The sequence below is a fragment of the Bacillus rossius genome, assembly GCF_032445375.1.
Source record: "Bacillus rossius redtenbacheri isolate Brsri chromosome 4 unlocalized genomic scaffold, Brsri_v3 Brsri_v3_scf4_2, whole genome shotgun sequence".
Classification (NCBI taxonomy): domain Eukaryota; kingdom Metazoa; phylum Arthropoda; class Insecta; order Phasmatodea; family Bacillidae; genus Bacillus; species Bacillus rossius.
In genome coordinates this window covers 47,563,459-47,585,561 of record NW_026962011.1, presented here as the reverse complement: position 1 = coordinate 47,585,561, position 22,103 = coordinate 47,563,459, and the positions used below count along the sequence as shown (strand labels likewise).

The 22,103-nt window shown below is 38.2% G+C and overlaps 1 protein-coding gene across 3 annotated transcripts in view; it reads left to right on the top strand.

Moving 5' to 3' along the window:
• Positions 1–22,103, top strand: part of LOC134542487 (ATP-binding cassette sub-family C member 10) — an 84,803-nt gene that overhangs the window by 25,173 nt on the left and 37,527 nt on the right. Inside the window, exons 1-4 of one of the 3 annotated variants that reach the window (XM_063386816.1) lie at positions 13,851–14,217; positions 15,440–16,141; positions 17,615–17,875; positions 21,661–21,891. In XM_063386816.1, the coding sequence (XP_063242886.1) occupies positions 15,481–16,141; positions 17,615–17,875; positions 21,661–21,891 (1,153 nt within the window). In that variant the 5' untranslated portion in view covers positions 13,851–14,217; positions 15,440–15,480. Of the gene's footprint in view, positions 1–13,850; positions 14,218–14,804; positions 14,987–15,439; positions 16,142–17,614; positions 17,876–21,660; positions 21,892–22,103 lie in introns of those variants that run through there. The other 2 variants (XM_063386815.1, XM_063386817.1) reach the window with 2 other exon arrangements.

The following is a 22,103-nucleotide window of genomic DNA, read 5'->3' as shown; positions in this document are numbered from 1 at the left end:
TGTAATTTATTTTTGTTGCTGGTCTCTAGTTTTATATGGTTTTTATTTCACGTATTTTTATGCCTTTTTTAATTAATGTTAATTTATCTGTAAATTTTTTTTAAATTATATTTGTTTCTGTTAATTAGTTATACGCCGTTTGGTAGCTATCGATTATGAGTTTAAGAACATCGATTGTGTTTCACGTAAATACCACTTGGCGAGCGCCCGGCGGTTGGCTGATGACGTCAGACTTTCGGCTTGCCGGGAGTGAAAAATCAGCTGGGGCCGCGCGAAGTGTGTGGCGAGCGACCGTCGAGGACAGAGCCATGTGACGGCGCGGACTGGTGTGCCGGACGGCAACGGGCGACGAAGAGTATGGGGGTGGAGGCTCCACGCTGGGTGACAGGGCAATGGTTTGCCCTGTGATACTGAACTTAAGGTAAAGAGAGGCCGCAATTTTGATTTTTACCCTCGTGGTGCTGCACTGGTTTTTGGCAAACCTAGTGAACTGTGTATTTTCCCATACTAAATTTTATTTGGACGGAACTTTTATTAGCCTGTTTGGTGAAGAGGCCCATTCGTTTCACACGTTGTTCCAGTGTGGGATTTTTTAAAGAAGGTCGCCCGTTTGCCTGTAGTTGTAATAAAAGTATAAGTTTGGAAGAAACGAACTTTTTGCAATTTGTTTTTGAGACTTTGTCTTCGGAATTTGCATACTTAAAGTTGGCTTTAGCTAATATAATCAGCTTGTGCAGTATTATTAAAAGTATGCGATCTGTATTGGACTACATGCGCAGCCTGATGTTGGTTGGTGCGGGCATTCTACGTTTTTATGAAATCATTGGCAAGTTAATAAAGAAGTAAGACTTTGTTTGAAGCAGATGATAAATACTTCTGTGGTAACATAGTTATGTTACGTGAAGAGTTTTTACTACATTTCCCTTAAAAATAAGATAATTTTTTTTTTGATCATCTTTCACGCCTTTGTGAATTCGTACCTATGGCCCGGCGTGGCATTAGACTCTGGAGTTGGTGAGGAAGGTCAGGAAGCCAGCGCACGCCTAGGATATTAACTTTGTTTTTTTGGCAAGTATTTAGCAACGAACATCAGAAGAAAGACTAAACTGTTGATTGAGAGTTTAAGAACTTTATTTAAATACATTTTTTGTACTTCAGTTTTATTATTGTAGAATTTTTATATATTTGTATTGATTGTCTTGTTTGATTTTTGGTATTAGGGCAGTCAGTAAATTTTTATATTTTATAGTGGCCACGCCTCACGCCCTTATATATTTTTATACTTGTTGTTATCAGTATTTATATTTTTATGATGTTTTAAAGGTTATTGTTAGTATCGCTAATGGGGATAAGATGCTGCCATTATTAGCGTCAGCTTTTGTAACTAAGCTTGTATGGTTATGTATAGTAAATACTATTTTTGCAAATTTCTATTTTTTAATAACATACGTCCAAAGTCTTGCCTCTTGTTTGTTTAATGGTTACTCTGCTATTATATCCTTTGAAGTTTTTGGCCTGACCCCTGGGCAGTGGTGTGGGGAATTTATATTGTTTAGCTTTTTATGCCTGGTTTTAATATTTGTTTTTTCCCTTTGCGCCCAGAGTGAGTCGGGGACGCAACCCCTCTTCCAATAAAGGAGGAAGAAGGGTTTCATTTTTATGTGTTGTGTGTTGGTGTTTTTAGTGTTATGTTGATATGAGTATTGTTTTGTCTGATGTGTAGTGTGTGGGGTGTATGTAGTGAATTTGGTGTGGGAGTGGTGAGTGTTTGGTGTTGTGATGTGGTGTGGGGACTGATGTATAATGTGATGTGTGGTCTTTGCTGTGGTGTTGGATGTGGTGTGTGTTTGTTTTGTGTATTGTGGCGTGTGTTTGGCGTTTTGTGTTGTTTGTTTTGTGTTATGTGTTTTGTGAATTGTGTTTGTATGTTTTGTGTGTTATTTGTGTTGTGTTTTGTGTGTTTTTTGTTTAATTGTTCTGTTTTTTATGTTTTACTGTGTTTTATGTATTATGTGTTGGTGTTTCTAGTGTTGTGTATTGTGTTTATTGTCTTTTGTTTTTATTGTCTTTAATGTTTTTTGTGTGTTATGTGTTTGTGTTTAATGTATTATATGTTTTTATGTGTTTGTGATTTATGTGTTTTGTGTTGTATTTGGTTTGTGTTGTATGTTTTTTATGTTGTATGTGTTTATTTGTATGTGTTTTATGTGTTTTGTGTGTTTTTGTTTTTATTATTGTGTGTTGTGTTTCACGTTGTCGTTGTGTAGTGTGGTGGGGAGTGTGGTGAATTTGGTGTGTGGTGTGGTGAGTGTTTTGTGGTGTAATGTGGTGTGTAGTGTGTGAACTGATGTGTTGAGTGTGTGGTGTTTGCTGTTGTTGTGTAATGTGGTGTTTGATGTGGTGTGTGTTTTGGTTTGTGGGTTTTGTGTTATTTTTGTATGTTTTGTGTTTGTTTTCTGGTGTGTGTTTTGCATTTTATGTGTTTTATGTTGTTTGTGTGTTGGTGTTTTTAGTGTTGTAATGTGTTGTGTGTTATGTGTGTTGTGTGATTTGTGTTGTGTGTTTTATGTTTTGTGTGTTTTGTGTGTTGTGTGTTGTGTGTTTTGTGTATTGTGTGTTTTGTGTGTTTTTGTGTTGTGTGTTTTATGTGTTGTGTGTTTTTGTACTGTGTTTTTATGTGGTATATGTGTTGTGTGTTTTAAGTGTTGTGTGTTTTAAGTGTTGTGTGTTTTAAGTTTTGTGTTTTTTAAGTATTGTGTGTTTTATGTGTTGTGTGTTTTATGTGTTGTGTGTTTTTGTGTTGTGTTATTTATGTGTTTGGTGTATTATGTGTTGTGTGTTTTATGTGTTTTTGTTTAATTGTTCTGTGTTTTGTGTTTTTTGTAATATGTGTTGGTGTTTTTATTGTTGTGTGATGCGTTTTTTGTGTTTTATGTGTTTGTATTTTTAATTTTGTGTGATGTGTTTTTTATGTTTGTGTTTAGTGATTTTGCGTTTTATGTGTTTGTGATTTATGTGTTTGTGATTTATGTGTTTGTGATTTATGTGTTTGTGATTTATGTGTTTTGTGATTTATGTGTTTTGTGATTTGTTTTTTGTGTTGTATGTGTTTTGTTTTGTATGTTTTATGTGTTGTATGTGCTTTGTGTTGTACATGTTTTGTGTTGTACAAGTTTTGTGTTGTACATGTTTTGTGTTGTATGTGATTTGTGTTGTATGTGATTTGTGTTGTATGTGTTTTATGTTGTATGTGTTTTATGTTGTATGTGTTTTATGTTGTATGTGTTTTGTGTGTTGGTTTATTTAATGTTGTGTAATGCATATTGTGTTTTTTTTGTGTAGTGTGGTGGGGAGTATTTAGTGAAGTTGGTGTGTGGTGCTCTGAGTGTTTTGTGGTATGATGTGGTCTGTGGTGTGTGGACTGATGCTTGGTATGGTGTGTGGTTTTTGCTGTGGTGTTGGATGTGGTGTGTAATGTGGCGGAGTTTTGGTTTGTGTGTTTTGTGTTACGTGTGTGTGTTTTGTGTGTTTTTTGTTTAATTGTTCTATGTTTTACTGTGTTTTATGTATTATGTGTTCGTGTTTTTAGTGTTGTGTAATGCGTTTTATGTTTATGCTGTTTTGTTATTTTTGTGTTTTTATGTGTTTGTGTTTGTTTTATGTGTTTGTGTTTTGTGTTATTTGTTTTATGTGTTTGTGTTTTGTGTTGTATGTGTTTGTGATTTATGTATTTTGTGTTGTATGTGTTTTGTGTTGTATTTTTATGTTGTGTGTGTTTTATGTGTTTTGTGTGTTTGTGTTTTTATTTTTGTGTAAAGTGTTTTGTGTTGTCTGTTGTGTCGTGTGGTGTGTGTAGTGAATTTGGTGTGTGGTGTGTTGAGTGTTTAAGGTGTGATGTTGTGTGTAGTGTGTGGACTGATGTGTTAAGTGTGTGGTGTTTGCTGTGGTGTTTGATGTGGTGTGTGTGTTTTGGTTTGTGTGTTTTGCGTTACATGTGTGAGTTTTGTGTTTGTTTTCTGGTGTGTGGTTTGCATTTTATGTGTTTTATGTCCTGTGTGTTTTATGTTTTTATGTGCTGTGTGTTTTATGTTTTTTATGTGTTATGTGTTTTATGTGTTGTGTGTTTAAGTGTTTTTTGTTTAACTGTTCTGTGATTTGTGTTGTATGTGCTTTATGTTTTAGTTTTGTGTAATGCATTTTGTGTTTTGTGTGTTTGGTTTTTTATGTGTTTAGTTTTATGTGTTTGTGATTTATGTGTTTGTGTTTTATGTTTATATGTTTTATGTGTTAAATTTTTTTATGTGATTTGTGTTGTATATGTTTTGTGTTGTATGTGTTTTGTGTTGTAATATTTTGTGTTGTAATTGTTTTGTGTTGTAATTGTTTTGTGTTGTATGTGTTTTATGTTGTATGTGTTTTGTGTGTTGGTGGTTTTAGTGTTGTGTAATGTGTTTTGTGTTTTCTGTTGTGTAGTGTGGTGGGTTATATGTAGTGAATTTGGTGTGTGGTGTGGTGTGGTGAGTGTTTTGTGTTGGGATGTGGTTTGTGGACTGATGCTTGGTATGGTGTGTGGTGTTTGCCTGCTGTTGGATGTGGTGTGTGATGTGGCGTGTGTTTGGTGTTATGTGTTTTGTGTTTTCTTGTTGTGTTTAGTGGTGTGTGTTTTACATTTTAGTGTTTTGTGTGTTGTGTGTTATATGTGTTGTGTGTTATTTGTGTTGTGTGTTTTAGGTGTTGTTGTGATGTGCGTTTTGTGTGTGTTGTGGTGAATGGAATGTGGTATGATGTGTGTTGTGTGGTGTGAATTTGTAGTGTGCGGAGTGTGGTGTGATATTGTGTTGTGAGGTGTGTATTTTGTGGTGTGTATTTTGTTTTCGTGTATATTGTTTTTGCATTTTATATGTTTTGTGTTGTGTGTTTTATGTGTTTCGTGTTTTTTGTGTTTCGTGATTTGTTTTATGTATAATGAGTTTTCTGTTGTGTTTTGAGTTTTGTGTTGCGTGTGTTTTTTGTTGTTTTGTGTGTGTTTTTTGTTTTTTGTGTGTGTTTTTTGTTCTGTTGTGTGTGGTTTGTGGTGTGTATTTTGTGATGTGTTTTGCATTTTGTGTTTTATGTATTGTGTGTTTTATGTATTGTGTGTTTTATGTGTTGTGTGTTTTATGTGTTGTGTGTTTTGTGTGTTGTGTGTTTTATGTGTTGTGTGTTTCGATTTGTGTTTTTATGTATTGTGTGTTATGTATTGTGTATTATGTGTTGTGTGTATTATGTGTTGTGTGTATTATGTGTTGTGTATATTATGTGTTGTGTGTATTATGTGCTGTATGTAGTATGTGTTTTATGTTTAATGCGTTTTATGTTTAATGTGTTTTATATGTGTTTGTTTTATATGTGTTTTTTTATATGTGTTTGTATTATATGTGTATGTATTATATGTGTTTGTATTATATGTGTTTTATGTGTTTTGTTATATATGTGTGTTGTTGTATGTGTTTTGTGTTGTGTGGTGTGTTTAGTGTTGTGTTTTTGTGGTGTGTTTTTTCTGAAGTGTTTTGCATTTTGGATTTGTGTTATGTGTTTTAAGTGTTGTTTGTTTTATGTGTTGTGTGTTTTATGAGTTGCATGTTTTATGTGTTGTGTTTTTATGTGTTGTGTGTTGGTGTATTTAGTGTTATGTTGATATGAGTATTGTTTTGTCTGATGTGTAGTGTGTGGGGTGTATGTAGTGAATTTGGTGTGGGGTGTGGTGAGTGTTTGGTGTTGTGATGTGGTGTGGGGACTGATGTATAATGTGATGTGTGGTCTTTGCTGTGGTGTTGGATGTGGTGTGTGTTTGTTTTGTGTATTGTGGCGTGTGTTTGGCGTTTTGTGTTGTTTGTTTTGTGTTATGTGTTTTGTGAATTGTGTTTGTATGTTTTGTGTGTTATTTGTGTTGTGTTTTATGTGTGTTTTGTGTGTTTTTTGTTTAATTGTTCTGTTTTTTATGTTTTACTGTGTTTTATGTATTATGTGTTGGTGTTTCTAGTGTTTCGTATTGTGTTTATTGTCTTTTGTTTTTATTGTCTTTAAAGTTTTTTGTGTGTTATGTGTTTGTGTTTAATGTATTATATGTTTTTATGTGTTTGTGATTTATGTGTTTTGTGTTGTATTTGGTTTGTGTTGTATGTTTTTTATGTTGTATGTGTTTATTTGTATGTGTTTTATGTGTTTTGTGTGTTTTTGTTTTTATTATTGTATGTTGTGTTTCACGTTGTCGTTGTGTAGTGTGGTGGGGAGTGTGGTGAATTTGGTGTGTGGTGTGGTGAGTTTTTTGTGGTGTAATGTGGTGTGTAGTGTGTGAACTGATGTTATGAGTGTGTGGTGTTGGATGTGGTGTTTGATGTGGTGTGTGTTTTGGTTTGTGGGTTTTGTGTTATTTTTGTGTGTTTTGTGTTTGTTTTCTGGTGTGTGTTTTGCATTTTATGTGTTTTATGTGTTTTGTTTTTTATGTGTTGAGTATATAAGTTTTTTTGTTTATTTGTTCTGTGATTTGTGTTGTATGTGCTTTATGTTTTAGTGTTTTTAGTGTTGTGTAATGCGTTTTGTTTTGTGTGTTTTGTTTTTTATGTGTTTGCGTTTTATGTTTTATATGTTTTTATGTGTAAAATGTTTAATGTGATTTGTGTTGTATATGTTTTGTGTTGGTGCTTTTAGTGTTATGTTGATTTGCATTTTGTGTTGTCTGTTGTGTAGTTTGTTGGGGTGTTTGTAGTGAATTTGGTGTGTGGTGTGGTGAGTGTTTTGTGGTGTGTGGACTGATGTGTGATGTGGTGTGTGGTTTTTGATGTGTTGTGTGTTTTAAGTGTTTTGTGTTTTTTGTGGTTTATGTTTTGGTGTTTTAGTGTTGTGAAATGTGTTTTGTGTTTTCTGTTGTGTAGTGTGGTGGGGTGTATGTAGTGAGTTTTGGTGTGTTGTGTGGTGAATGTTATGTGGTGTGTGGACTTATGTGTTTTGTGGTGTGTGGTGTGAGGAGTGATGTGTGATGTGGTGTTAGATGTGGTGTGTGTATTGTGGTGTGTGTTTTGTGTTTCATGTTGTGTGTTTTGCATTTTATGTGTTTTGTGTTGTGTGTTGTGTGATTTATAGGTTTGTGTTTAATGTGTTGTGTGATTTATGTGTTTTGTAATTTATGTGTTGTGTGATTTATGTGTTGTGTGTTTTATATGTTGTGTGTTTGGTGTTTTTTGTGTCAAGTGTTTTGTGTGTGTTTTGTTTTGTGTTTTTGGTGTTTTGTGGTTTATGTTTTAGTTATGCGTTTTGTGTTTTGTGTGTATGTTTTGCGGTGAATGGAATGTGGTGTTTGTTGTGTGGAGTGTGATTTGGTGTGTGTTGTGTGGAGTGTGTTGATTGTAGTGGTGTGTTGATTGGGGTGTGTTGATAGGGGTGTGTTGAGTTGATTGTGTTGTGTGGAATGTGGTGTTATGTGGTGTGTATTTTGTGGTGAATGGAATGTGGTGTTTGTTAAGTTGTGGATGGTGTGTTTTGTGTTGTGTGTAGTGTGTTTTTTGTGTAGTTTGTATTGTGTTTTGTTTTTAGGTGTTTTTTGTTGTGTGTTTTTTGTTGTGAGTTTAATTGTTTGTTGTGTTTTTTGTGATATTTGTTTTGTTTCATATTGTTTTTGTTTTGTGTTTTTGTTTAATGCATTTTGTGTGTTGTGTTTTTGTGTTTTGTGTGTTATGTGTGTTTTGTGTTTTTTGTATTTTGTGATGTGTGTTTTGTGTTAAGTGTGTCATGTGTGTTTTTTATGTTGTGTGGTTTGTGTTGTGTGTTGTGTAGTATATGTTGTGAGTAGTGAGTTGTGATGTGTCCTGTGGTGTGCTTTTGGTGTTTTTTGTGTGTGTTCGGTTTTTGTTGATGTTTTATGTTATGTGTTTTTGTGTTGTGTGTGTTATGTTTTTTGTATGTGATGTGTGTTTTGTTGGTTTTTGAAAATTTTTTTGTGTGTGTTATGCTTTGTGTCATGTGTTTTTTATATGGTTTCTGTTGTGTGTTGTGTAGTATGTGTTGTATGGTGTGGTGTGTGTAGTGAATTTTGGTGTGTGATGTGGTGTGTTTTGTGGTTTGTGCTTGTGTGTTTTGTGTTTTTTTTTGTTTTGAGTTGTGTGTGTTATGTATTTTGCATTGAAATTTGTTTCTTGTTTAGAGTTTTTGTGTTATGTGTGTTTTATGTGTTGTGTTGATTGTGTTTTGTGTTTAAGGTGTTGTGTGTTTTGCTGTTTGTTTTGTGGTGTCTGTTTTGTGTTGTGTTTTGTGGTGTCTGTTTTGTTATGATTGTGTTTTGTGTTGTGGTGTGTGTGTTTTGCATGTTGTGGTGTGTGTATTTTATGTATTGTTTTGTCTGTGTTTGTTTTATATTTTTTGTTTTTTTGTGTATTGTGATATGTGTTTTATGTATTTTGAGTTATGGGTTTTGTGTTTTCTGTGTGTTTTAGGTTATTTGTGTTGTACGTTTTAGTTGTTTGTTTGGTTGTGTGTTGTGTGTTTTAGTTGTTGTTTGTGATGTGTGTTTTGTGTTGTGTTTGGTGTGTGTGTTTGACGCTCCTTTGATGTTCGAAGGCGTTCGTAACAACTGCCAAAACTCATCCCATAATTAATGGGATGTGGAATACCCGTTAAGTTAAGTCTACCTACTGATCTAATACAAAATGTATTTGTGACTGGTATATCCATACGAACATAAAAAAATATTTACTAAGGACTACTGAACTTATTTCAAAGTGCTTAAATTTTTTTACTGGATTTTTTTATTATAACTACGTAACTATCATTTTTGTGCAAATGTATAGAATGGTTTTGATGTAATACGTTTAACCGTTTAAAATTTATTATATTAATGCAATTAATAAGTTCAACAGTTTACAAAAGAAAAGCTCGAGACTCTATGTGAAAATTCATAGAATAACATTTCCTAGCTTCCTATGAACAGAACCGACCTTACAGTGAATGGCATAAGAATTTAAAATAGTTTTAATTTATTGAAAGCTGCGTTGCGTTATTGCTAGAGACCGGAAGATATAGCGGTTTCCTCTCGCGATAGGCTGAAATTCAAATACATATATGTACTACTTATGCTTAGAGACCTGAAAAATTCGTGGGTTCAATGCCCTGTGGGATGAACTCCACAGTTCTACGTACACTCGGTCAAATGCCACCCACTCATTGGCTGCTGTCGTGTGAGACGTCCCAGCGTAGCAGCCTGTGATTCGATAAAGCTTTGGTTGGGCGTTTCTCATTGGCCCAGAGTCATCCAGGTGAATTGTGAGCCAATAGCAGAGGCCGCACTGAGGTAAAACTATTTGTATATTAGCCTATCGCGAAATGAATTCGCGAATTTTTCCGGTCTCTACTTATGCTGCTTCTGCTGTTGGCTCACAGTTAATCTGGAGGTCACTGATCCAATTACAAACACTAAACAAAAGAAGCAACCAATCACAAGCTACCCTGTTGACGTCTCACAAGTCGGCAGCCAATGAACGGTGGTATTTGCCACCGTGTCTACAGAGGTCTTAAAGAGTCTTTCCCAGAGTACACTGGACCGACGAATCTTTCCGGTCCCCAGCTATTGCACCATGCGTAGTTCATAAACAGGTACTCTAAAATGAGGTTGTTCAATAGTTTGCATCTTACGTTCTTTTGTAGTTTATAAGCCAGGTCTAAGGCCCGTCATATATGTGACACGTAAACGGAGATGGACCCTTGCGGATTAACTCGGCAGTGCTGAGCTCTCCCGTTTACGTCTAGAAGCCGATTACTTGTGTAACACCCCTCATGCCTCAAAATTGAATTATGTTGAATTAATTAAAAGGAGCCTTGGAAACTTGCTGGATACAAAAAAAAATAAGTTAAATAAATAAATGGATTTACCAGAGGCGGCACGAGTTGGGGAACAACCAAAATTTAGGAACTTCCTGTAACAAGCAAGGAGGAAGTTGGTGTGGATCGATAAAATCAATAAATAAAAACTACACGATTAACTTGATCTATAGTTTCCCTGTTTTATTTGCCCTGATGAATTATCTTGTTTCCATTATTTTACACACAAAAGGTTTTAACAAGTTTCAAAGATTAAAAAAATAACAACGAAAAGGGGGCCGGCCGGCGATTAGTTAACACAATTTACATCCTTAGTTTGAAATATACACATTTGCATTATGAGTTTCACACCCAAAGTTGGATGGATCCGATGATTACATTGATAATTAGTTCTATTCGTTCTACATTTTCTTGAGAAAAACACTGGTCGCTGGTGCGTTGGTCCTCCGCTTAAGATAGTTCGTAGCTAGGTAAGGGGGGAATGTTGAATTTACATTACCACCCGAGGTCTTCAAACGATCACGTCGGGTGGTAGAAACGTTTCTTCTAACGTGACCCACGGAACAGGAAGGGGAGGGGCCACGAGATGGGAGCACTCAATCTCTCCCTGTCATCGACCCTGTCTGCAACAGTCCAAATCAAAACTGATTAGAACTTGTATACAGGCAGTCTATGGGGCAGAAAATGCCCAAAAAAAATTTAAGGGGAAAAAAAGGGGGGGGGGGGCGAATTATCACTCACCAAAACAGGGGAGTTGCCCAGCACGCTGCAGTAGTGGAGTCAGCCAGGGTCTGGAGCTCGCGAATTGCACGGCAGGACGCGGATGATTTCTTCATGATTAAATTTAAAAGAGAAAAATTTCTAAGGCAAATAACTAAACTATGCAGACAGACTAATCTACTAGAATTGACTTGAGGGATAGCATCCCTTATACAAAGCGACTACATAGTCGTTAGCGGTCGGATGAAGTCTTGCCGATTCGCCGATACTCGATGGAGGTCTGTCTGCAGACGCAACGCGAGTTGATCTGTGTGTCGCGGCAGGACGCGTCTCGTAATTAAAAGTGCCCGCCGGCTCTAACAGGTGGAGGGAGGTCTGGGCCGCCGAACGATTCCGAACTTGCCCGAATGCGGGCGAGAAAAAAACTCTAGCAGGAGTCTTGAAGTTGGCCTCACTGGGCGACAGTAGAGACCTCTGTCGGAGGGGTCTGAGTTGAAAACAATCGACTCGCGCCTGGCGTCCATATAACTCAAGGGAGAGCAGGTGCTGCTCTCTGGCGCCCTAGAGGGTAGGCAAGCGGAGAAGTTCGCGACTTGGTCGCTAGGTGGCTCTTGCGATCAGTTTTGGCGCACTCGTTTTTGCGGGAAGACCTTGAGAACGGTCACCGTTGACCAGGGGGTTACGACCGGTCATTGGTCTTGCTTGGAACTGAGAAGGGGGGGGGAGGTGAGGTAAAATGCAACGCTGATGGGAATCTACGCCCCGTCGTGGCTGCAGAGGGGCGAACATAACACTAATACGTGATGAAAAGGGCGAATCTCAGCTCGTCTCTGCGAACTGGTCGCCTGCAAGCTACAGGCTTGCCTATGCAGTTAGGGTCACGAAGAGAAATAATATTACAGGCTTGAGGCGTGACTGAAGGCGGGGGAAATGGTAAGCTGTCTGCGAGTCAGGGATAAGGCCAGCAAAATATCCGATACGCCGATGGGAAAGGGGCTTCAGAGCACTGAGACAAAGTTTAACTCAGAGGAGTACACAAGACTAACAAATTAAATTCACACTCTAGTAGAGCAAATAAAATTTCCACACAAAAATTTAAAATCATAATAAAAATTTAAAATATATCGTGTCGAATTTACTAATTAACGGCACACTTGGCTGCAGCTCTTCCGTTTACGTTGCTACGTGCGACCAACAGAAGCCTACTACTTGGCTGCGGTGGTAGCCCTGTTTGTTCGTTTTCTAAATGGGTTTTTAAAAAAATTGTTTTCCAGTACAAGGACGCCCAAAGCGAAGGGGGGAGAGAACTCCCGCGCGCCCGTGCAGCAGAGGAGAGACTGCGGCGTGGTTCGGCCGGCCGCCGCCAGGATGCGCGCGTGTCGCTCCGCGGAGCGTGACAGACGGGCGGGCCCAACTGACGTAACGTGGCGTGACGTGCGTGGACTAGCGATGAGGAGCGTGCTGCGCAGTAGAGACCTATGTGGCTCCATCCAGGGGCGTAGCCAGGGGGGTGTGGGGTTTAGGGGTTCAACCCCCCCCCCTTAGCACCAAATCTTTAATTAATTTCTTGTTCACCACTCAAACAAATTTCATATTTAAATTAATAAAAAATTTACCATTACAATATTTAAATTTAAGAACAGAAAACTGCTAAAATAGCACTATTTTACACCTTAAAATTCAAATTCTCCCTGGGGAGGACCCCCGGACCCCCCGCTTTAATACGGAGGGGGGATGCTTCTTAACACCCCCCATACACAAATCCTGGCTACGCCACTGGCTCCATCCATCGAAATAGTCAATCGAAATTGTCACTCGCCAAAACAAACATTGAAAAACACACACGTCACAGATGGACACGATTTTCACAGTCCTGAAATCAGGGATTGATATCTGAACGCCTATTAGACTGAAACAAGGTATATACCCCGCTACCAGCGGTTTTTGCCAAGATCCCTAGCTGGTAATAGTTGTTTGCTCACCCTTGGTGGATGGTTTTTTTTTTTTTCAAAATTTTGTTTATTTCTTCCTTTGCGTAGTATGAAAAGTGAAAATATTATAAAAGCTTTGGAAAGTAAGGTGTGGAGCATGTTTGGTAGCCCGGGACAGATTGTGTCGGACAATGCCACTTATTTTACTAGTAAAATTTTTTAAGTCATATGCCTCCATTGGGGTATCAAACATATCACTACCAGTCCTTATTACCCGAATCCTAATTTAGTGGAAAGAATGAACAAAAATATCAAGATCGGTCTTACTATTTTTCTACAATGCAATCATCGTTTTAAGTGGGATAGTATCATTCATATTTTAAATTTGGCTTTCAATATGACTGTGTAATTTACGCCGTCAGAAATATTTTTGGGGAGAAACGTACCGCATCCTTTACTTAACTGCTGGGGTTTGCATCCGAAATGTTTGAGTACTCAAAGTCCTCGTCTGCAGGAAAAAATGTGGGGCGAAGCAGCTGATAATTTGCAAAAAAGCTAAAAATAAAATAAGTATATATTATAACAAAGGACGGGTGAATGATGAATTTAAGATAGGAGATGAAGTTTTATGTAAGCAATTTGTACTAAGTAATAAAGCTATGTACAAAACTGCGAAGTTAGAATATGATTATGATGGACCTTTCAAGATCATAAAGTTTTTGGGACCTGTAACCTCTCTGTTGCAAGACGTCGAAAGGCCTAATAAGATTTAAAAAAGGGGCCATTTAAGCCACATAAAGAAATTTGTAAGGCGGGACCTAAATTCCTGATTTATTTTTGAGTACGTCTTGTTGGATCGAAGTGTCCAAGTTAATTTATCGATCCTAACTGTTGGACTACACCATTTCAATTTTTGCTAATATCATGTTTTTGGACTGATGTACTAAAATTTGGATTTTTTTTTTGTCTTAGCTTTTAAGATTTACCTGCTAATATGCAGTTATTTGTAGTGCTATCTAGTCATATCTTCTATGTGCTTTGTGATGTTAAGGTTTTCTAATCTTTTATATTTTTCTTAATCTTAACGTTTCCTATTTGCATATTTTTTTCTAGGTATCTTTTGAGCTAAGCAAAACATATTTTTAGTTACTAAATTTGTAAACGTAATGTTTGTCTCACTTATCAATTTGGCGTTTATCTTTAGCTAATTTATCTACCAAAGTTTTTTTTTGTTAGGGGTTGTTGTGGCCACCAGGCCACAATTATTATTTATATTTTATTTTGGCTATTCAGATTTTTCTCAATTATTTCAATTTTAAATTACCGTTTTAATCTTTAAAACTAAGTCGCAGTATTTTTAATTGTTTAATTTTTATGAATAATTCTTTTATTTATTATTCATTGTTTTGGTTTGATTCAGTTTCTTTAATACTGTACATCGATATTGGTTCTATGGCCGGCTACTGGGCGCGGTATCGTCGCTTCCCGGTCTGACGTCACCAGCCCCATAGTGCGGGAGTGGGGAGTGAGCTGTGAGCCTCGGGGAGCGATGGACTGCGAGTCGCCGCCGACGCACGTGCGGTGGAATTACGCCGCGGGCAGAGGTGTATAATGCTTCGACACAGCGCCAGGCAGTCCATGCCTGGGTTGGCATGGATGGGGCCGTACCTCCAGCTGGTACGGAAGGAAGTGCCTCGCAAGAGAATACTTCGATAAGGTAAAGAGGCGACACGCAGTATTGTTCAGATTTGGCGCAAAAACTAAATTTTGGAAGCACTATTACAGTTCACGTGCGTGTGTTAATTAACTGTGTCTGTGCTATCTACAATTACCTTCTTTATTTGTAGGAGGGGAGGGGGTTTGTTGCACCAGGCCACCCTACCCCGGATTTTTGTTCATGCCGAGGTGAGATGTTAAACATCACTGACGAATACGGAAAGACACGATCACATTTTATTTAGGGCGCTTTTCATTTTCAGCAATGATTATTTTTTCTTAGCTCAAATACAGCCACTATTGTTTAGAAACATTGAGGGTTAACCAATAAAACATTTTGAAATGCAAGTTACATGCAAAAATTATTTATCTACATAGTTATGGTGAATCCAGATAATGGAAAACTTAATCTTCATTTAGTTAAATTAAATATGATGCTCTTGTGTTGACCATAGCTTATAGTAAATCTTTCCAAAAATTGTATGATTTATTTATCCAATAATTTATTTTAACGTGTTATTAACGGTAGTGTGATGTAGGATATTAATGTTGTGTGTTGAAAGATTTAGCTTGTACGTGTTGGCAACATTGCTGTCGTCTGTCAATGATTCGTTTATTTTTTTTTTTTTTTAAGCCTATCGTTACGTTAACGCATGTGTCATTATCATATGATAATTTTTTTGCATATTTAATTGAATGCGTACCACCGTAAAATAGGTGGAGCTTATCGATACGTGGTGAATTAGCGTCATCTAGTATGTCTCAACCAGGTATGTGTTTATTTGAGGTTAATGCCTAAATATTTGTTGTCGTACGGACGTTTTGTACTTGAATGTTGTGCCCAATGGTATGATTTGTTTACCATCAACCGGTCTCAACCAGGTTTGTGTTTATTTGAGGTTAATACCTACATATTTGCTGTTTGTACGGACGTTTTGTACTTGAATGTTGTGCCCGATTGTATGATTTGTTTACCAACAACCGGTCTCTACCAGTTTTGAGTTTATTTGAGGTTAATACCTAAATATTTGCTGTTGTACGGACGTTTTGTACTTGAATGTTGTGCCCGATGGTATGATTTGTTTACCAACAACCGGTCTCAACCAGGTTTGTGTTTATTTGAGGATAATACCTAAATATTTGTTGTTGTACGGACGTTTTGTACTTGAATGTTGTGCCCGATGGTATGATTTGTTTACCAAATGCGGTGGCAAATGTTCCAGGAGGACGCATCGTCGGACTGGAGCCCTCGTGAAGCAGCGACATGGAAGCGTCGCCGAAGCAATGGGACTGGAAGGAGATGTGCGGGGCGGAGGGCTTCGTGCTGTGGTCGCCGGCGCGCCGCGACCTGGGCGTCTGCTTCCAGCAGCTGTGCCTGCAGGTGCCCGCCCTGGCCCTGCTCGCCTTCCTCTCGTCCTACTTCACGGGCTCACGCAGCTACTGGATCCACGCGACCCGCCGGCGCCACGCGTGGGCGCTCGTGTGCCGGGGGCTGGCCGCCTTCCTCCTGGCCGTCGCGCCCATCCTCAAGGTGTGCCTCGCCACGGCGATCGCCCCCGGCTCGCTGAACCCCGTGGACTACCTGGCGTGCGCGGTGGAGACCATGGCGTGGCTGGTGCACCTCTGCTACGTGCTGACGCTGAGGAGCCGCGTCAGGGGCACTCTGCGGGGGCCGGCCGCCGCGTGCGCCGTCTGGGCCGTCACGTTCGCGCTCGCCGCCGTGTCCGCCAGGACCCACTACCTGGCGTACGCCGGCAACCAGGACCCCGACCTCGAGCTGTTCACCGCACAGTGCTACGGCTTCAGCATCCTCACCATGGCCCTCCAGGCGGCCTACCTCGTCACCATGATCCCCAATGACCCCATCCTCGACGTAGAAGAAGAAGAAATTCGCATTCAAGTATCAGAAGCGCAGGCGCTGCTAGGTAATTAATGGCGGGGCTACAGGCCTCTTCAAAATATATGGGTAAATACGTAGTTTAGCGGTATTTGCGAAAAGATATGGAATTTTTTAATATTCATAGTTGGGCGATAACTGTTAAAAAAAAATTAAAAATTCCGAAAATACTTTTATTCTATGCTCTTTAACTTCCTCTTTTCATTAAACCCGGCGGAGATGATAAATTACAAATACTTTAGGAGATATCGAATTTTTTAATTTTCATCACAATTCCAGTGCATTCAAGCGGCGTTTACTGTGTATCTGAGTTAAGGAGCCAGTAATAAAAAAAAAATACTTTTGTATTTTGGGAGCAGTCGTACCTACTTTTAGATTTAAGTTAGATATTAAAGTACTAAACAGTACCTACCTATATACTGCTTTGTACAATATCAATAATTATGGTTATCTTATCGCAATTACAATACCATCTCAGTTTCTTGGAGCTAGTTATTTCATTACAGCAAGTTTGGTTGATGTTTCAAAACCGCTATATAGTTTTATCTTGGTACCTTGGCAGAAGTTAGCCACCAGCAAAAAAATAGTTTGTCGACCTGACACCCAGGATTTGCAGACCCCTGGCAGGCTATACTTATTTCTTGCTCATGGCCATTTACAGCTTAAAAAAAATTTAAAGTTCTTATTTTGTAGTTGCCTAAATATAACATTTTCTACTGCTACATAGGCTTTGCACATCATAAACGTAAGCACAAAGTAGTGGCAAGAAAGTGGCTAACCCACTCCAAGCCAGGCAAACCCGGCTGTTTGGAGTTGTGAAACGAGTCCCGTAATGGATCATCGTTGCTAAAATGGCAGTCAGTAATAATAAAGATTTTTTTTTTTTTTTTTTTTTTAAATCTACTGTAACACTATAGAAAATTAGGGTATGATTTCACAAGTGCTCCTGGAAACAAATGTAGGTATGCAGAATTTTTTTAGTATTTAAAATGATACAATGTAATGTTTTCATAATGCAATTTAATATATATAAAAACATATTTTTAATTACTAAAATTCTGGGGTGCCAGTTTGTAAAATGACACCTAACTTTTCCTTGCTGGCAACATGAAGTCATTATGACCCCCCCCCCCCCCCCTTTTTTTTTCTAACAGAGATAAAAAAAAAAATTGTCTTTATGTATATTGTTTTAGTTATATATATTTTTTAAACCTTTTCACAATTATTTTTAAAACACATTAAAAATAGTTTTCAGTCAGTGTTTCGATTGTCAACGTAAATTGATTTTGAATAATGGCAAATAAATGAGTGTAAGTGTTCTGCACTGTCAACATGGTGTCACGTCAATTGGTGGTGGTTTTGTTGCCAAGATAACTATTCAGTAATATTGAAAATATCAGCTAATGTTGTGGCTGGGTGCGAGAAGCCGGGACTGTGTTCAAGCTCTCGCTCGTGAGTCGCAGGCGAACAAAGCGCTCGGTGCGCGTGTGTGTGGTTCCAGCGGCCGGCGCGTCGCGGCTCGGCACGTACAGCCGCTTCCGGGAGGACCGGGACCCGCGGTACCTGGGCGTGGCCAAGGAGGGCGCCACGCTGCTGTCGCGCCTGCTGCTGCACTGGGTGACCCCGCTGGTGCGCAAGGGCGCCGAGGCCCAGCTCACCGGCACGGACGAGCTGCACGACCTCCCGCTGGAGATGAGCCCCGCCCACCTGTGCGCCCGGCTCGAGGCGGCCATGGGGGAGGCACCCGGGCGGCCCTCCCCAGGTCAGTGGGGCCCCCGCATCCACACAGGCGAACCAGGCGACCACCCGGGGCGCCAAGTGGCTGGGGGCGGCGCAGCACGACACATAACAGCTCATATAACATGTTCAACGATTACTGAAACTAGATCAAAATGGATTTTTGTAACAGTTCGGAATGTTCATATTGATATAAGTAATTATTTAAAGTCCACGGTGACCTGTTTATGATTTGTAATACGTAAAAAAAAACACAAGTCTGCTTACATTTTATTGTTGACAATAATCCTTAGGCTTACGTGATGTATTTTGAGGCAAGGAAAGTTTTTTTTTCGGGGTGTCCGGCGGAAGGGAAAGGGGTGGTGGGAAGGCGGCATTAAGGGTTTTTTCGCCCAGGGCGCCAATTTACCTTCCACCGGCCCTGCTGTAGGGTCAATTGTGATGAAACCTAAACAACACCGCGTAACACCACAAAATGCAAAACTTGATGTCAGCTTTCAGACATACGCCATTGGCTAAGCACGTGCACATATGTCTGTAGAAGAAGAAAAAAAAAACACAAATGACAAACACAAACACAAATGAAGCAAAAAAATTTCTTTGCTTCATTTGTGTTTGCGTTTTTTTTTTTTTTTTTTTTTTTTTTTTTTTTTTTTTTTTTTTTTTTTTTTTTAGTTAGTTAGTTAGTTAGTTAGTTAGTTTTCTTCTACAGACATACATGTGCTTAGCAATGGCGTATGTCCAAAAGCTTACATCAAGTCATGCACTCCCATTGCACAAATCTTTCAAAGATAATACCAAAATGCAAGTTAATACATCCTGTAGCAATGAATTTGCAAGTTACATCACAGCATTAATTAGCATTTGAACAAAACTTTATATTCAAGTTATTTAATCTATTAATCTTATAATGTTTTGAAATTCAAGGAACGTTGTTATTTCAGGACAAAATATAAATTGTACCAAAGTGCCCAGATTAGAATTATGTTTATTTTGTTTCACTGTGCATCTTTTATTGGATCACTTTTAAACCTCAAATGCTCACTAATTTAATTTTGTTCTGAATGTATATTTTTTTGTTTATTGACGTGACAACGTCTAATAAATCGATGAACGCCGGCTGCACACACGAAAAAGTGTCCCACTACAGATGTCCCACTAAGGATGTGCCCTGTTTGCTCATTGTACGCATGCGTGGCATCTCTCTTCATGCTCATTGTATGCATGCGTGGCATTTCTCTTCCACTCGATTGGAACAACCATCTATTTGAATTTTCGATCATATTTTCGTCTTTTGAATTATTAATATTATGAATTTTTTAACGATCGTCCACCGATTTTCAGCACAATTGGTACGGTTATTTAAAAGTAATGTTGAATATTCAAATACGTTTTGAACCAACAATGGAGTTTTACAGTTACACATAATAATTCAAATTACACCCGGGATCTTTTGCACAATGTTTTAAAAAATATTGTAACACATTATAAATAAGTTTGGTGTATTTGGGATGTATATTTGTTATCAAATCGTATTATAAAAACGAAATAATATTATTCCCCTACCCTGAAAAAAAGTTTATAAATATATATATATAAATATATAAATATATATATATATATATATATATATATATATATATATATATATATATATATATATATATTTATATATATCATTTGAAACAACTAATTTTCATGTATGGCCTCGTGGTCTTGCGGTCAGCGTCGCAAACTTTCAATCCAAAAGATGTCGGTTTGAATCCTGGCAGGTGTAAAATTTTTTTTTGTACTTATAAAAATAAATACGGCGCACGCAACATTTCAATAGTAATAAATATATTTCAATTATAGAATGAATGAATGCAACTAAAAGTAAATTTATTAATTAAATTGTACATTTTATTTCACTCCTTTGTATCCATACAAAATAGTGATAATTCAATAAATATGATTCAAATTAAAAAAAAATTTCTTTCTCAAAGAATATAATATTTTTAATGCCTAAATGGTTTGGTTGCAGAAGCTTATTAAGGCTCAGTCTCAGGCCGAATATGATATTTCCTTTTCTTCTGGATCAATCATTTCATCAATGTTTTGTTATGACGTCACGTTAAACTATCGTCCGTAAACCGACTTTACAGACAACCAATTTTTTTTATTGTACCATTATTTTTGTTGAGTAAGTATCACAAAACAGCTTTTATAAAAATAAAAACAATAACACTGAAATCCTATGTTTTAAAAATGAATTTGGACTAAAAATAAAACCATAAAATATTGTCTCTGGTAATGAATGAATTATGGCTTGATACACATATTGTGTTAACATTGAGGTCATAAATGATGATGCAGTGATGAGATGTGAATGGTTTATTAATGAAATGACTGGGTTGGGAAACAAACACAGAAGGCAAATGCTGCAACACCACTGGCCCATGTCAGTGATAGCAATAAATGCATTTGGTGGTGAATGAGGGGTAAAGATTGTTCTGGCTTTGACAGTCTCAGGAATCCGTAGCCCTCTCGAGGTTGTAATGCTTTTAGGCAAACCTATCCATTTTGAAGTCACCAGATATAATTTGGTAAACCTGGTGGGAAGAAATAAACATTCTAGTGTTGTCCATTAGCAGTGTCCCACTCAGTTTTCCACTTGAAACATCATAGGATTGAACTAAGATCATCACGGGAAACGTTTGTGCGTATATACTGTAGTATTCCTTATTTTTTCTACTCTTCACCAGGGATAAAAAAAATTAGCCAAACTTAAATATTTTTTTTACAAAATAATTCTTATAATATTGTGAAAATATGTTTAAAGGATTTGTGAAATCTGTCTGTAAAATAATTTGAGAAATGATGTTAGTAAATGGTACAACCTAGCTTTAACAATATATTTTTGTTGAATTTTGTTTTGTCCAAGATATTACAATTTTGAAACTATTTACTGTGTGTTGGAAAATAAATACATAGACACATTACTTTTATACACAGTTAAATGCAAAGTTGGTTTCATTCGTAGACACCATTTGTGTCTTCATGTCAAAATTGTACTTAAATGTGGCCTATACATATTCAAACACAGTTTATTCAGAAATTATTTTACAAGTTAGGGTTGAACACCAAAATTACTAAAATATTTCTTTAAATGAAAATTTTCAAACTGGGAACTTGAAGATAGTAATAATGACGGTGACTGCGACTGTTCACTTGCTATCACTGCAGCTTATAGCACTCTTCACTGCTGGTTGGCTTTTTTCTCTGCTGGCAACATGATTACATGATTGTACCGGCAAACAAACAACTTAAAACTCATGAATTTTGTACGCTAAAAATGTGTTTTATTTATAGAAATAATTTTTGCTCTGTTGCAAAATTTCATAAATTTACTGACATCCAGGATAAAATAGACCTTATTTTTTTAAAGGTAGTTTTGTTACAATGTCTAAAATGATTGCATATGAGTAGAGACACCTGTATTTCGCGATTTCATTTCATTTCAAGGTATTTCACAAAACACTGTAGCTTTTTCTAAGAGTCATGGCAAATTGTGAGGGTGCAGCAGTACGGTGACCACATTCTCATTGGCCCCGTCGAGAGCCGGACGCGACACCTCTCACCGACCTCAGCCAATAACCACAGGAGAGAAGCTACAGTATTTTGTGAAATACCTTGACACGAAATGCATTCGCGAAATACAGGTGTCCCTACATATGAGTCGGATGTGCATTCATTCTTCTCTGTAGGTTTATGGGGAAATTGCGAGACTTGGTTTTCGGAACGTCTCAGGGAATCTTGTGTGTGCGGCAGCGCGGGAGGACGTTTCGGTGCGGAGCCGACCGGCGTCCCTGCTGCGGGCGCTGCACTCCTGCTTCTGGCTGCAGTTCTACGGCATCGGCGCGCTCAAGCTGCTGGCAGACTGCGCGGGCTTCGCGGGTCCCCTGCTGCTCAACCGCCTGGTCTCCTTCGTGGAGACGCGCGGCGAGCGGCTCCGGGACGGCTACCTGTGCGCGGCCGGGCTGTTCGCCGCCACCCTCCTCTGTGAGTCGTCTCCTCCCTGTCCCTGTCCGTCAGGGTCCTTAGCATCGGTGCGAAGCAGGAAGAAGCATGCTGGGATGTTTCATTTCGGATGATGAGGGAAGGGGGAGAACCTCTTTGCATGCGCTCAGCTTTCAAGTTATTTCCTTTCGTTGGTAATAGTTTTTTTTTTTTGGATTTCCGGTGTCCTTAGCTTCGGTGGGCAAGACGTGTAG